Source organism: Syzygium oleosum, unplaced genomic scaffold, assembly GCF_021117445.2.
Source record: "Syzygium oleosum isolate NSW1041296 unplaced genomic scaffold, Sole_v2.1 Sole_v2.11, whole genome shotgun sequence".
Lineage (NCBI taxonomy): Eukaryota > Viridiplantae > Streptophyta > Magnoliopsida > Myrtales > Myrtaceae > Syzygium > Syzygium oleosum.
The window spans coordinates 1,920,023-1,934,769 of record NW_026607495.1 but is presented as its reverse complement, the minus strand read 5'-3'; the positions used below and the strand labels follow the sequence as shown (position 1 = coordinate 1,934,769).

The following is a 14,747-nucleotide window of genomic DNA, read 5'->3' as shown; positions in this document are numbered from 1 at the left end:
TTCCACAACATTATTCTGTTCTGGTGTATAATGAGTAGAAAAATTATGTTAAAAGCCATTTTCCTCACAAAAATCTGAAAAACTTTGATTTTCAAATTTTCCCCCATGATCAGTTTTGATGCTGGAAATGGTATAACCCTTTTCATTCTGAACTCTTTTTGCAAATTTTGAAAAATATGAAAGAGTTTCATTTTTGTGAGCAAGAAAGAATACACAAGTGAATCTAGTAAAATCATCAACAATAACTAAACAATATTTCGTACCACCAATGCTTTGAGTTATGATTGGTCCAAACAGATCCATATGTAGAAGCTGCAAAGCACGATTAGTAGAAACATGATGTATAGACTTAAAAGAGCTTTTGACCTATTTCCCTAAGGTGCAAGCTGTGCACAATTCTGATTTCTTGTATTTCAAACTTGGCATACCTCGAACAAGTTTTTTATTTGAGATCTTTGAAATTTGTTTCATGCTGATGTGCCTCAATCTTCTATGCCATAGGTCTTCATCTTCCTTGATAGAAATTAAGCATTGAGTAAAATCATAATTTACATCCAGAAGATAGATATTACCATGTCTTCGTCTTGTGAAGGTTTGAGAATAGTCTTTGCTAGAGCCAGAACAGATGTTTTTTTGGAAGCTTATTTTAAAGCCTGTGTTACTTAGTTGACTTATGCTGATCTTATTGTAATTGAGACCTTTTACCAATGAAACATCATTGATAGTAAGTCCTCCAATCTGAACGGTTCCTTGTCTAACAATTTTTCCTTTGTTATTTCCCCCAAAGGAAACATTTCCACCATTTAGACTTTGAAATTTGATAAACATGCTTGGATCTCCTGTCATATGTCTTGAACAGCCACTATCCAAGTACCATTTTCTTTTTCTCTTGCTGGTAACCTGCAAAAATCATATATACTCAAGTCTTTTTTGGTATCAAATTCTGTTTGGGTCCTTGAGAGTTAGTAGCATAGGCTGTTTTTACAAAATTTCTCTGAATTGGTCTCCAGACCTTAGGACAATTATTCTCAAAGTGCTGTGGATCTCCACATTTTGAGCACTTGAGTGCACTTCGACCAACAGGTTTTACAAAATTCTTTTGAAAATGATTTTTGTAAGCTTGTCTAAGAGGTCTTTGCCTTAATCTCTCCTTGACTTTTGGAAAATCAATTAGATGATCACTTTCCTTAACAAAACCAAGACCTGATTTGTTATAATAAGGGATTTGTATAGAAAGAATATGTTCCAGCGTTTTTGAACCATTTGAAAATTTGGAAGTGATATAAGAAAACTTCCTTTTTAAAACATAATTTTCCTCGGCAAGTAAATCTCGATTTTTCTTGATTTGATAAAATTCTTTTTGCAGAAAATCAATTTTGTCCTTTTGAGAAATATCCTGTTGCCTAGCACTAAATTTTCCTTTTTCAGTTCGAAGATTTTCTTAAGAGCAGCCTTAAATTCATAGCATAATTCATCAATATAATTTGACACTTCAATTGGAATTGCAGGATCCTTTACCTCGATTGCAACTTCAGTATCATAATCCGAGTCTGAATTTGAGTCTGAGTCTGAATCTGAGTCAAATTTGGCCATCAAACAGAAGTTTGAGATATCTTCATCATTATCTTCACATTCTGTGTCACTCCAAGTATCTGTTTTCAAGGCTTTCTTCGCCTTTTCAAATTTGCTTTTCTTTTTTTTTCAGGAGTGGACAGTTTGGTTTAATGTGTCCACGCTTCTTGCAATGGAAACAGATTACTTCATTTGATTTATCTGTCTCATCAGGGATCTTCTTTTTCTCGAATGGCTTCTTCCCTTTAAAGTTTCTTCCTTTCTTTTTCATTCTTTTGTACTTTTTTACGAAGAGAGCCAGTTCTTTATTATCAACATCCTCTTCTTCTGAACCTGCATCATCAGAATCAATATTAGATTTTAAAGCAATTAACTTCTTACTTCTGGATTCATTCTCCTTATTCAGTTGTTCAGTTTCATATGACTAAAGAGTTCTAATCAGTTCATTAACTGATAGAGGCATGATCCTTTAAGTCTCTCGAAGTGAGGTTTTTATGTTGTCCCACTCCTTTGATAATCCCCTCAGAAGCTTGTTCACTTTCATTGCATTTGAGACTGGTTGTGTCACGCCCCGAACCTCGAGCGCGCTAACATCCCACCAAAGTCGTTATAAATGCGACGTCCCAGGATGCATCGCTAACCCAATCAAATTACTAACGATTAAACGCATGCGGAAGCGAACTAAAAACTCCCAATCACAACAACAGGGATAGTCAGGAAAACACACCTCAATTTAAACAACATCATCAGCAATACATCGGGTTAATATATTACAAGTCCGCCACGCGGACCTTCCTGATTACAACCAGAACAGGTAGGGGTTAACATAGCTCCTCTATCTACGAGGATAACCTCAAAAGGTGTTCTCCCTCAAAAAACCGGTTCCCAAGGAACGGTACGTGTACTCATATCGGATGACTTGAAAAGTGGTTAACAACAACGGATGAGATAAATCTCAGCAAGTTCACGACCTAAGCCTTGACTAGGAGGTCAACTCATCTCGGATGTTCCTAACACATGCAACGATATATCGATGGCAAACAACTCAATATTGAACATACAGGTACTTCACAACACAATCACAAGCAGCCTTACCTTGCCTTGGCACATGCACAAGCCCTATACGTTATAATTCACCGTATGCCATGATAATGCAATAAGCATATAATGCAATCAGAATACGCATCAACCTTCTCAAGCACAATGCATTCACACGTGTCCCGATTATAAAGTGAAACCGCTTCGGCCCATCCCATACCGTGCCTAGCAATTTCATCCCATAATCAAGCGCAATGCCACCACAATCTTTCACGCGTATTCCAATTACTACAGCCACACCAGGGGCTACGGCACAACCCGCGATATTCGCCTCAAGTTGACGGTCTTTCAGCATAACCGGGCATCGCCCCGCCCCATCGGGCGCGGCATCGTCTCACCCTACCACAATGACGGTATATCCCATAAATGGGCTCATTCCAAATCCGATTCACGAATGACTACGTCTCCCCTGCTACCAGCGACGGCTTCTAATTACCAAATTGGGGACACCCGTTAGGGCCACGGCCAAATCCTAGGTTGGCGGTCATTCGGTATACGGTTTTCCGGTATAACCGGGCATGAAAGGAACCTTTAGGTGATCATGCACACATAGCAACACTCAGGTTCCATCATTATAATTTTCAATAGATAATGCAAACATGATCCGTTCTAATACGTTGAAATATTGCAACTTCCACACGTAAAAATGCACCAAAATAATCACACGTGATCATGCACATTTTATTGAATCGCCAAACTTGCCATACTTCCATATTCAATCATCCACAACATATTTATCTCATAAAACTCAGCAAATAAACCCAACACCTCAGGATTTATTAATTAAATACCCGTAATTCTATATTTCACCATAACCAAACAATTCAATTTGGCATACAAATCAATATATAAGGAAAATCATAGCTTAGGCATCACAATTTAATCCTAAAATAAACACAATTTAATTTCGGAATTTACACAAAAATATTAATAAAATAATAATATTTTTAATTCCGAAAATTAATAAAATATTATTATTTAATTCCCGAAAATTAATATAATATTCCAATAGCTTAACAACTAATTCCTAATTAATTAACACTAAACATAATTGACTTAAACTAATCCGTTCTAATCAAGTTTAACATACTAGGCAAGGGATTAGGGCGATAACTCACTCGTTAGCGAATCCGACGACATGAGCGCGACGGCGGCGGCGAGGGCTACGTGTTGCACGGTCCGAAAACAACACGGAACAACGACGGTGGCTGGGTCTCGGCTGGACAGCAACTTTGGGGCGGCTGTTTTGCCTCGGCGAGGCTCGGTTAACGGCGGAAATGGCTTGGATGAGCGGCGTTCGGCTCCGGGGCGGTCACGGCTTGTCACAGTGCTCGACAGTTGGCTCCACGGCAGCAAAAATAGCAGCCAAGGGGCTGTTCTTGCTGCTTCAGCCGAACCAAAGAAAAAGGAGGGAGAGTTGGACGCGACTGAGGGGGGAAGGAAAGAGAGAGAGAGAGTGGCCAGTTGGGGGGGGGGGGGGGAAGAGAGAGAGAAATGAGAGATATTTTCTCACATTAAAGCATGTCTCAAAGTCTTCTTTCATGATCCAAAAATGCACAAAAGTCCTCTCTCTTAAATGCTTTTGTTTCTTTGTCTTAAAAGCAAGAAGGGTAATTTGGTAATTTCACAATGTATAAAAATATTTATATGCGTATACGAGCTAGAATTTCGTACGGGCTCGTATAATCAAATTTGGGCTTAATGGGCCTCATTGGCCCACTTGGGCTAGCCTTGGGCCCAAATGGCCGAATCACATTGGGCTTGAGGCCCAATTGCCTTCGTCCGGCCCACTTTCTCGTGGGCTCGAATTCTCGGCCCGCTAATTCCTTTTCTGAAAATTTCGAGTAAACCGTTAAACAAATAAATCAATGAGGCGATGTCTAACATTTTAGTCTTGAAATCCTTGAAGATTCGACACCCAAATTCGGATTCAATTTTGTGGTAAAAATCAATCAATTGCGACTTTAGTATATCTCAAACTAACGGGCGGCTTTTAGGAGTTACGCGTATACGACCCGTGGTTGATTCGATATCAAACCACGTTTAAGTTTTCTCGAACCATGGATGGTCTCGATTGTCATGTAATTGCGAGGGGTCAATCACTAGTTCCGAAGTACGCGATCATCAGTCAATGGGTTTAGGATCGTTCGCAATACATACAACGGTCAAGCGGAATCACCCACGATCCGATTGTATGCTATTGGCGAATCGTTCTATAACCATCCCTTGATCGGTCTATAATGGCTCAAAATTGTCCCTCGTCAATCCTTTTGGTCGAATTGTCAATCCCTGATCGAGTTCTCAGGTCGTGCGTACTTAATTCCTTAACAGCCTTTCCCTATCAGTCAGTCTCTCATGAGTGATCAATTCAGAGCGAGAATTACTAACAGTGCATCGATTAAAATCATTATTTCATTACATCCTGAATAGGGTCGAATTTGAGGATGTCACAGGTTGTCCTTGATATACAAGATCATTTACTATATCAGTAAATCTGTCATACATATCTGCAATTGATTCTCCTGTCTTCATTATGAAAGATTCATATTGTCCAAGCAACAGATTGATCTAAGTTTCCTTGACTTGATCTGTTCCTTCATATGTAGTGTAGTGTAGAGGGTGTCTCAGATGTCCTTTGCTGATTCACAAGAACCAATTTTCTTATACTCAATAGGTGATAAAGCATAATAAAAAGAATAAATTGCTTTTGAATCTAAAGTTTCTTTTTTTGATATCTCAGTTTGAGATAATGGAACTTCTTCTGATTTGCTTCCATCTAACTTTTCTTTTGAATCAGATGCAGGTGCAAAAGACTTTGGATTAACTCCTCTGATGACAACATCCCACTGTATGTGATCAACTGATTTGATGAATGCTTTCATCTTGTTTTTCCAGACACTGTATTTCTTGCTATCGAAAAATGGTGGTCTAGAATTGCTTTGTCCTTCAATAAGACTTGGAGCACTCATGCTAGCCATTCAGATCGTTAGCTTAGAAGTAAAAACACTTTAATAAACAAGCAACCTACTCTAATACCAATTGACGTAACTAGCAAGGATCATCAAGAGGGGATGAATATGTGATCTAAAACTTTTGATCAATTTTTAAAGTAGAAACAAATTATCAAGATTAAAGTTTGAAAGACATTCAGATTCTGAGCAGACTTTATAGATAATGTGCTAGTGTGCAGTATAAAAGATATAATAAGAGTTTAGGGATAGAGAAACTGCACACAAAAAATTATAGTGGTTCGGATTAGATCAAGCCTACGTCCACTCTCCACGCTGACAGCTTACCGGCTAAATTTCACTATGTGATAAAAAAGGATTACAAGTTCTAAGTGATATCACTCAGTGAATGATAGAAATCTTTATCTCACACAATCGCTCTTACAAAATATCCGTCAAGATCTCAGTGTTTTGCTCAGGAAAGACAAGTAGTAGAATCGGAGTATGCTCAGACTTTGGACTTGTTGATTCTTGATTTTGTTCGGTACCTTCTGCTTCTCGTTAATCTCCTTTTATACTCCTCTACTTCCAAACTAGCCGTTGGACAGTTTTCAGAGGATCATCTTCCAATCTTCATCTTGGATAGATTTGTATAAAATTGATTGAGTAGCCGTTGGTTGACAAAATCTAAATCCCGCTGAATCTGGTCGCCCATACAACCATAATCTTGATTTCCATAAGTAGAGCTTTATCCGTTGTGATATATATTTGCCATAATGTTTGATTGTCAATCAATTTTAGCCTTAGATTGAGTCAATCAAAACTTTCATTCTGTAAAATCCACGCCAGATCACTAGCCGTTATGTTTTATTCTAAATAATTTCTGAGTCTGAATAACTTTTAGTTCTTGTTTTACATTCAGAACTTAAGTCAGTGTGGATCTTTAGTAAGATCTGAACCTTTCATAAGTAAGGTCTGAAGTTTTTTGTCAACTTAAAATAGAGTCCGAGTGACTTTTATGGTAGAGTCTGAACTTCTCGTTCTGAATCTTATAAAGTCTGAAGTCTTCCTTCTGAACCTCGTAAAGTCTGAGGTTTTCCAGAAAGTTTAGTTATCTCAAAGTACATGTCAGATTTAGAATTGCCACTTCCAGAATATATCTATCTGGATCAAAATACTTTAGAGTACATGTCAGATTTACAAGATTAACATGGATAGTCTTGTCAACATCAAAATCTATTAGGAGATTTCCTCAACAAGATCAGGTGGGTCGATTCTTAGTTCCACAAACTAGGAACCCCCTCTGCCCTAGTCCTTGGTTCGAGGGTAAGAAACGACCTATCATGAAACTGATTACCCACTACAAAAAAACACGATTTTTGCGACGAAAAATTTGGAAAAATCCGTCGCAAATCGAATTTGCAACGAATTTAGCGACGGAAAAAATTCCGTCGCTAATAGGTCGTCGCAAAATTTTGCGACGGAAAATTTCAATTTTCGTCACAAATTTGCGACGGAGAAAAATTCGTCGCAAAATTCGTCGCAAATAATTCGTCGCAAATTAGCCACGAACACTATCCGTCGCAAAATTGGTCGCAAATTTGCGACGGACAAAAATTCGTCGCAAAATTCGTCGCAAATTAGCCACGAACACTATCCGTTGCAAAATTCGTCGCAAATTTCGTCGCCAATTCGTCGCCAATTTCGTCGCCAATTTCGTCGCGAAATTCGTCGCGAATTTCGTCGCGAATTTCGTCGCGAAATTCGTCGCGAAATTCGTCGCAAAATTCATCGCAAATAATTCGTCGCAAATTTCGTCGCAAATTAGCCACGAACTTTATTCGTCCCAAATGTAGTCGCGAAATTCGTCGCAAATATCGACGCAAATTTCGTCACAAATTTAGTCGCACATTTCGTCGCTAATTATCCGTCGCAAAATTCGTCGCTAATTATTCGTCACAAAATTTATCGCTAATTTGCAAAAAAAAAAAAATTTGGTCAGTAATTTACGACGAACTTATTTGTGGCAAAATTCGTCGCTAATTTGCCATAAAAAAATTTTACTTTTGCCATTAACATTATTCATGATCGAATTTAGCGACAATTTTTTATTAATTCTTTGGCGACGAACTCCCCTACGAATATCGTTTAGCGACGAAATTTTATTTTTGCATTGAACTTTTGTAATTTGTGATCGTACGATAAAATCATTTATTTTATTTTTTGATTTTAAACCTAATTAAAAGCAAAATTAATTTTTGGAATTTATATTTAACATTGATTAAGCACTTAATAACATCAAAATATTATAATAATATGAAAATGAAATACATTCATCTACATTTTCCACGAGAATGATAAAAATAAAGAACCAAACTGAAAGTTGCATTCTTCCTCTTCAAGACAGACTTTCTCAATTGAGGAACTATCCAACCAAAAGGCGTTATCAGCCTTGTTATCAGAAAAAAGTTCACAGAATATGTTCTTGGCTCCACCAAGTCTAGCAGCCAAACCTTCTAACTTTCTCCATGTCAACTTAAGTAGCTTCATGTCAATGGTTGCAGGTGAAGTCCCCAGATTTGACATACCAAGACAGTTCCTCTCGTCCGTCTTCTGCTTCTAATAACCTCTTGAAGCAAGTGATCGCCATTAATCTCCACAGAGGGAGTATTTGTTAAACGAACTTGTCCTGATATATGATTACCGTGGAGCACCTGGATTCGTGCTAAAAAAAGTTTACTGCTCAGAAATAGATACAGTCAACCAAAATGAAAATAACAAGTTGTCACTAATAACACTCAAAAACAAAGGCCACAGAAAACTTGAATCTTTCTTCTGAACAATGACAACATATTACATAAGGGAGGTAAAAAAGGGAGTCTCAGACAAACCTTCCCTCAACATATACGAATATAGAGAAGAACCCAGACCAAGGATGACCAACATTGACAAAAAAGGGCAGTTAAAATAAAAAATAAACCCTGATCACAGGTTACAATTAGAATTTTATACTGGTGCCTATCTGACCTATTGCATGATAGTATTAGATGATAAAATAGCCAGTGTCCAACTCAAGAACCATCCACAAAAATTCAATCCAAGATACACACACAAGTAGAAAATAAAAGTTCTACCTATCCAAAGAGGCACATCTTTAGCACAGATATATTGTACTGGTGAACGGTGACCTACGATAAACAGCTAGGACAGAAAATATGGAAATATATTTCTCTTTAAAAGTAATACCCGTGAAACCTCATATGGATTGACCCAGAAATTAAGCCTTGAAAAAAAAAAACCGTTGTTTGTCAGTCACTAACTAACATATAATATCTAACACAAGGATCATCACCATTCAGTTTCCAAGTTACTTGAAGCATACAATCTGGCAGATGGAAGATGTATCATATAATATATCAAGCCCATAACGGCCATGACATCCATAAGCTCAGAGAATACTATTCTACCATACCACATCTTAATTGGAGACTATTCAATCATTGTTCAGCGCATAATTAGGTAAGCATTCACATTCATATTACATGAGCATTACCGTGTGTGATAAACAGAGAAACATGAACTTCAACAGGCTCGTGATTCTAGATAGGGAAAATCATACCAGCAGGTAACTATGAAGTTCAACATGCAAATCATTATGAAAAAAACAACAATCATGCTTTGGTTCTACTAGTAATTAGAATTTTCTCGTAACTAGCGTCTGCATAAAACCTTATCAGCTTATCATAACCCGAAGGCCTTGTAACGCATTTGGTGGCTTGGTGTTATGGAGAACAGAACGATGCATCCTAGCCAAATGCTGACTCTAACATTTGTTTCTCTGATGATAATAATCTCAATTTCTGCTTTGCTAATTCAAACCCTAGAAATGCTCAAAAAATTGTGATGGAGAGTTCATGATCACGAAGGCGATACTTCCCCAAATTACTTGTATTGATGGACCATTAGCTGTGCACTTTCAACAAAAATCAAACAAGAAAAAGTTTATAAACAGAAGCTAATGCCAGGCAGTAGATTATTCTCGCCATTACAACCCACAAGATGGTTGGATTTCAGCCAAAGTGACTGTGGATATGACAATAAGCAAATATTCAAACACAAATTTTTGGCAAATAGTAATTAGACTATAAAGCTTGATGTTGCCTAAGATGCAGATTCTCCAGGCATATAGACTACAATCTAGCATGAAGATTTTTAAGGAACAGAGACACCACACAAAATGCAAAATGTGGCAAAACCATCTTTGCAGGATAAATCAGCCTCCACACAGCTTGAGACATTCAAATATTCAGGGCAACATAAACAAATTCAAGACAATAACCCAGAGATAGTCGAAGGTCATGTGCCGTTCAACTCAAAAGAGCATATAAACTAAGATAGCAAGTAACTCCCCGCAAGAGAAGTACTGGGCAAAGAGGCGGCAGACCCACTATAAACCATGAGGAAACAATTAAAGCTGGAAACATACCATGGGGAATGTCCTTAAGCTGTATACCACGACCCTGAAATACCAGCAAGCCATTAATCCCTTGGAAAAAAAGATTAAAAAAGAGAGTCCAAGCGTGCCAGTTCAAGATTGGTACATCGCTAATATCGCTACAGAGAGGTATTATTGACCGGCAGGCAATTCCTTCGCTTGCATTCTGTCAAGCCAGTTCAAGATTGGTTCCGATTTAGACGCAGAAGAAACTAGGAATACAAGTTCTGATGAAATACGATTCATCATCAGAGAAGAGTTTTCCCTAATCCATTTCATGTGTTCAAGGGCAAGTCTCGCCTCGTCCGCATCATTTAAGTATTTCAGGAAAGTGACATGGGAGTCTAAATTGCCCACATCACAATTGAAACGTTGGAGCAACTTTGAAGCGGTAACAAAATCACCTGCATCAAGCATGTCAAGACATAGAACCAAGACATTATCTGTTGGTGCAATTATATAAGATCAAGAATACTCAAATTCAGTATTTACCGAGCTCGTCAAAACTTTACCTTTTCTGCAGAGACACAGGATGAATGCACTGAGGACACTACTGGCAAGAGTTGGATCCTGTTCAATACACTTATCGAAAATATTAAAGGCAACTTCAAAGTTTGCTTCTTGACAAAGCCCTTCTATGAGAGATTTGTAGATTGAGGAATCTGGTTCCAACCCTTTCTCCAACATGTGGTAAAACAGCCTCCTCGCCTCTTCAACTTGCCCTATTTCAGAGAACTTCTTGATCAAGATAGTATATGTTCTAAAATCTCCAGAATACCCACTTGAAAACATCTCATCCCACAGCCTTTTTGCTGGACGTATAAGATCTTCCCGACAACATGCTTCCAGAACAGAATTATAGCCAACCACATCTGGGCCCAACCCTTTCTTCTTCATCACCTGAAGGATTCCATAAGCTTCTCTTACTTTTCCAGCCCTGCATAAAAATGAGACCATCACAGTGTAACTCTCCGCATCAGCAAAATAACCACCAGAATCCAAGACTTGATACACCTGCATCAGTACATCAGTTTGGTTGTGCTTGCATAAGTTCCTACACAAATTGCTCAATGTCAAAAGGGTCGGGAACTTTCCCTTCTTAATCATGAACCTAAAGAAGGCGATAGCTGATTGGGGATCATCAGCTGAGATTGTTCCGATCAATGCATTGAGGATATCATCCTCCAGGGGAAAGTCCCCACTAACGATGACTTCACCCAACTCTGAGGCTTCCTTAATTAGTCTTTCAGAAATCAGAGTAAATAAAAACTCTTTATAGTCATTCGCCCTCGGAGCTACTCCTAACTTCCGCTTCAACTTCAAAACTCTCTCTTTCTGCACCACATCACCCATTTCTCGAAAAGCTTCCGCAACAATTCTATACGCCATAAAATCAGGTTTGCAGCTTCTACTTCTCAGCTCGTCCAGCACCCAGAGAGCCTCTGATACCCTTGAAGCTTGACAAAGACCATGAACTACCAAAACGGCAATAACTGACCCGTTAATCCCTGCATTACGCCTCCTAACTTCATCTAACGCGCTCAGAACCTCGGAAATTTCCCCATTACCACAAAACTTCCACAAGAACACGCCCAATCCCAGAGTGCTCAAACGAACACCCCACTGCATCATTTCATCGAACATCTTCCTTGCATTATCGATATACCCATCAGACGCGAGGGCAGCCAGAAGCAAGTTACACACGTCGGGCCCAACGTCCCCAACTAACGAACCAATCTCGCTGAAAACCAAAAACCCGTCGTGGGTCCTCTTGTTCCTGACGAAACAGGCGATGACGTGCCCGTATGCCGAGGCGTCGAGGCTGATCCCGCGGGCCCTGACCCGCTTCAACAGGGCCTCGACGGCGTTGGACTGTCGGGAAGCGGAGAGGGACTTGAGGACGGAGCGATACGTGAGGGGGTCGTGAGCGAAGCCGGGCTGCTGGGAGGCCCAGTCGAAGAAGCCGAGGGCGAGCGAGGGGTGGGGGATCAGGAAAGGGTCGATCACGCGGGCGACGAGCTGAGGGGTGAGCAGGTCGCGGCAGCCGAGACGGTGGAGAGCTTGCTCGAGCGAGGCCGTCCATGTGCGCGCCGAGACGGTGCGGCTGGAGGCTGAAATGAGAGCTCTGCTTATTCTTCGCCGCGCTCGATTTCCTCCTCCTCTTGGGCACGCCCTGTTTCTCCACGGAGCTCCCTCCTTTCGGATTCTCCTCGCTCTCCTTCCCTTTCGGCGGGGGGGGGGGGGCGTCGTCGTCGTCGTCCCCGTCGTCATCTTCGGCTGAGGCCTCCTCGTGCCTCCTCCTCCGGAGCGGCGATTTCTCGGTCCCAGTCAGTAACGACATTGAACAAATTAAAAGTTTAGAGATCACGTTACATGTTTGGTCAAAATTTAGGGACTATTTGTACCGTTTTCCCAAAATATTATACTGAAAACGTTTTTACCATGAAAAATGAAGAAAGGTTCAAAAGAAAAGTGCACAATCCTTTTCTTGTAACTTTTTGACTTGAGTTTTTTTTCATATATTCCAAAAGGGACGGAAAAAGTGAAAGCCGAAAATACTGAAAAAAAAAAAGCGCAAAAAAGAAATGTTGAGGTCATGCAAGCGTGGGCGCGTGGCATTACCGGAATTAACTATTCCTGACCAGCATATGCTGCCAGAATAATTCCCCGATTTCCCGCTCTTACAATCGTCGAGGCTTGTCACTAAAAAATGCTATACCCGATCTCGCGAGTATGGATTCCGTGGCTACTCTCCACTCCGTTTCGACACGTGTCACGAGCCCGTCGGATCCTCACGCGCCAAGACAGCCCCACGCGCGCCAGACCCGTCCCGTCAAAGCTGATTTGCCCTTCCCCGGTTGTACAAAGGGCAGCAATTCGGTACAGCACATGCTTCGGTAATTAAGGACAAAATTAGTTTGTCTTTTTTTGTGATGATAATCCATATTTCCAATTTAAATCCGATGTGGAAAGTGAAAGACCAATAAATACGTGAGAATTCATTTCTAATTTCTGCTAATTTTCTGGAGAAATGATTGAATAAATCGGAATTAATTTCATCAGACAATTTTTCGGGTTGCGGTTACAAGCATGGTGCTGAAAGCAAAAGTATATAGCGGTATATAAGCTAATAAACAAAGTAAATGAAGCACACACCTTCATCGGGACACCAAACATCGGAATATATTGGGAGTCGACCAATCAATAATTGGCTCCAATATCATTTATTAGGAACCCGTAACAAACCCGATATAAGAAGAAGCTCGAATCCGATCCCGATCAATCAATCCATTAAAACCCACCTTGGTGCTAATAAGTTGTGAACCAATAATGTATATATAAATTTTTCCACGCCATATCATTCTCCGATATAAAACTTTTCTAACATGACTAAAAAAATACTAGTTAACAAGACCCTTAAATAACAATCTCGAGTCATGTTAAATTGAAGTTTGGAATAATGGGAAAAAAATAAAGACATGAAATTTCATAACGATGACTACTGCCATCACCATTTTTTAAGGAGGGAGAAGAGGGAGAGAGAGAGAGGGAGAGAGAGGGAGAACAGTGAGCGAGAGAGAGAGAAATTGGGGGTAAGGGCGGGGCTTTAGGGCGCACTTTTTTTAATTAAATTTGTGACCAACTTCATATTTCGTCGCAAATTTTAGCGACGAACCTTTTCAGTTCGTCGCTAATTTGCGACGAACCTTATGTTCGTCGTAAATTTTTGCGACGGATTTTGTTTCCGTCGCAAATTTGCGACGGATTTTTTTTTCCGTCGCAAAAATTTGCGACGGATTTTGTTTCCGTCGCAAATTTGCGACGGATTATTTTTCCATCGCAAAGTTTTGCGACGGATTTTTTTTCCGTCGCAAAAATTTGCGACGGAGAGCAATATATATATATATATCATTGTCAAATGAAGAGTACACGAACCTATTTATCGGTTTTATAGGATGACTATCTAAAAGGGAAAATATCAATTACAATCAATTAAACGAAATATAGGGAATCTTCTAAATATTTCTCTAATAGAATGCATGCCCTCTATTCACTCATCATTCGAATGTAACCCTTTAGAAATAATTCATCTAATTGGTTAGATCAAATTGGTTAGGTCTAAATAAGAATATCTCTTTTATATGATCTCCTATAGATATCCCCATATAGATACATTGACTTTACATTTCATACATCCACCCGATTCCGATCTATTTGAAAATTGCTATAATTTATTTACCCATATATTTACGCATACATAAGAGCTACGTGCGAAGGAAACCGCCATATTCAACTAAATAGATATCTGCGTTATCTATATCTAAGTCTTGAAAAAAAGAAGAAGCTAAGATTTGCACCTATCGAATCTAAAAAAGCTTATTTGGGACGAGAACATTTTAAGAGATTATCTAATATCTTGAGTTTATAATAGATGTTCTTATCTAATTTGAATTTGTAATATCTAATCTCTCTTAGAATTGGACGTGTAGCAAATCGTCCAATCTTTTTTGAATTTGAACTTGTGACAATCATCCAATTCGTCTCTACTTTCGTCGCAAAATGGTAAATTTTGTTGCACAAATTAGCGACGGAAAATAAATCCGTCACAAAATTTGTCGCAAATTTGCGACGGA

General features: G+C 39.3%; 1 protein-coding gene and 1 long non-coding RNA gene across 2 annotated transcripts; both read right to left on the bottom strand.

Moving 5' to 3' along the window:
* Positions 1-8,015: 8,015 nt before the first annotated feature.
* LOC130139322 (uncharacterized) lies at positions 8,016-10,205 on the bottom strand. Its single transcript, XR_008817568.1, has 2 exons — positions 10,105-10,205; positions 8,016-8,332 (listed from the first exon to the last, which is right to left on the bottom strand). It is a non-coding gene; the product is annotated as an uncharacterized LOC130139322 (long non-coding RNA).
* A 32-nt stretch (positions 10,206-10,237) lies between these two features.
* On the bottom strand, positions 10,238-12,384 carry LOC115688062 (pentatricopeptide repeat-containing protein At5g14080-like). The gene is made up of 2 exons (XM_030613795.2): positions 10,626-12,384; positions 10,238-10,517 (listed from the first exon to the last, which is right to left on the bottom strand). The coding sequence occupies exons 1-2, from the start codon at positions 12,382-12,384 to the stop codon at positions 10,246-10,248; spliced, it is 2,031 nt and encodes a 676-aa protein (XP_030469655.2). The 3' UTR covers positions 10,238-10,245.
* Between the last annotated feature and the right edge of the window lie 2,363 nt (positions 12,385-14,747).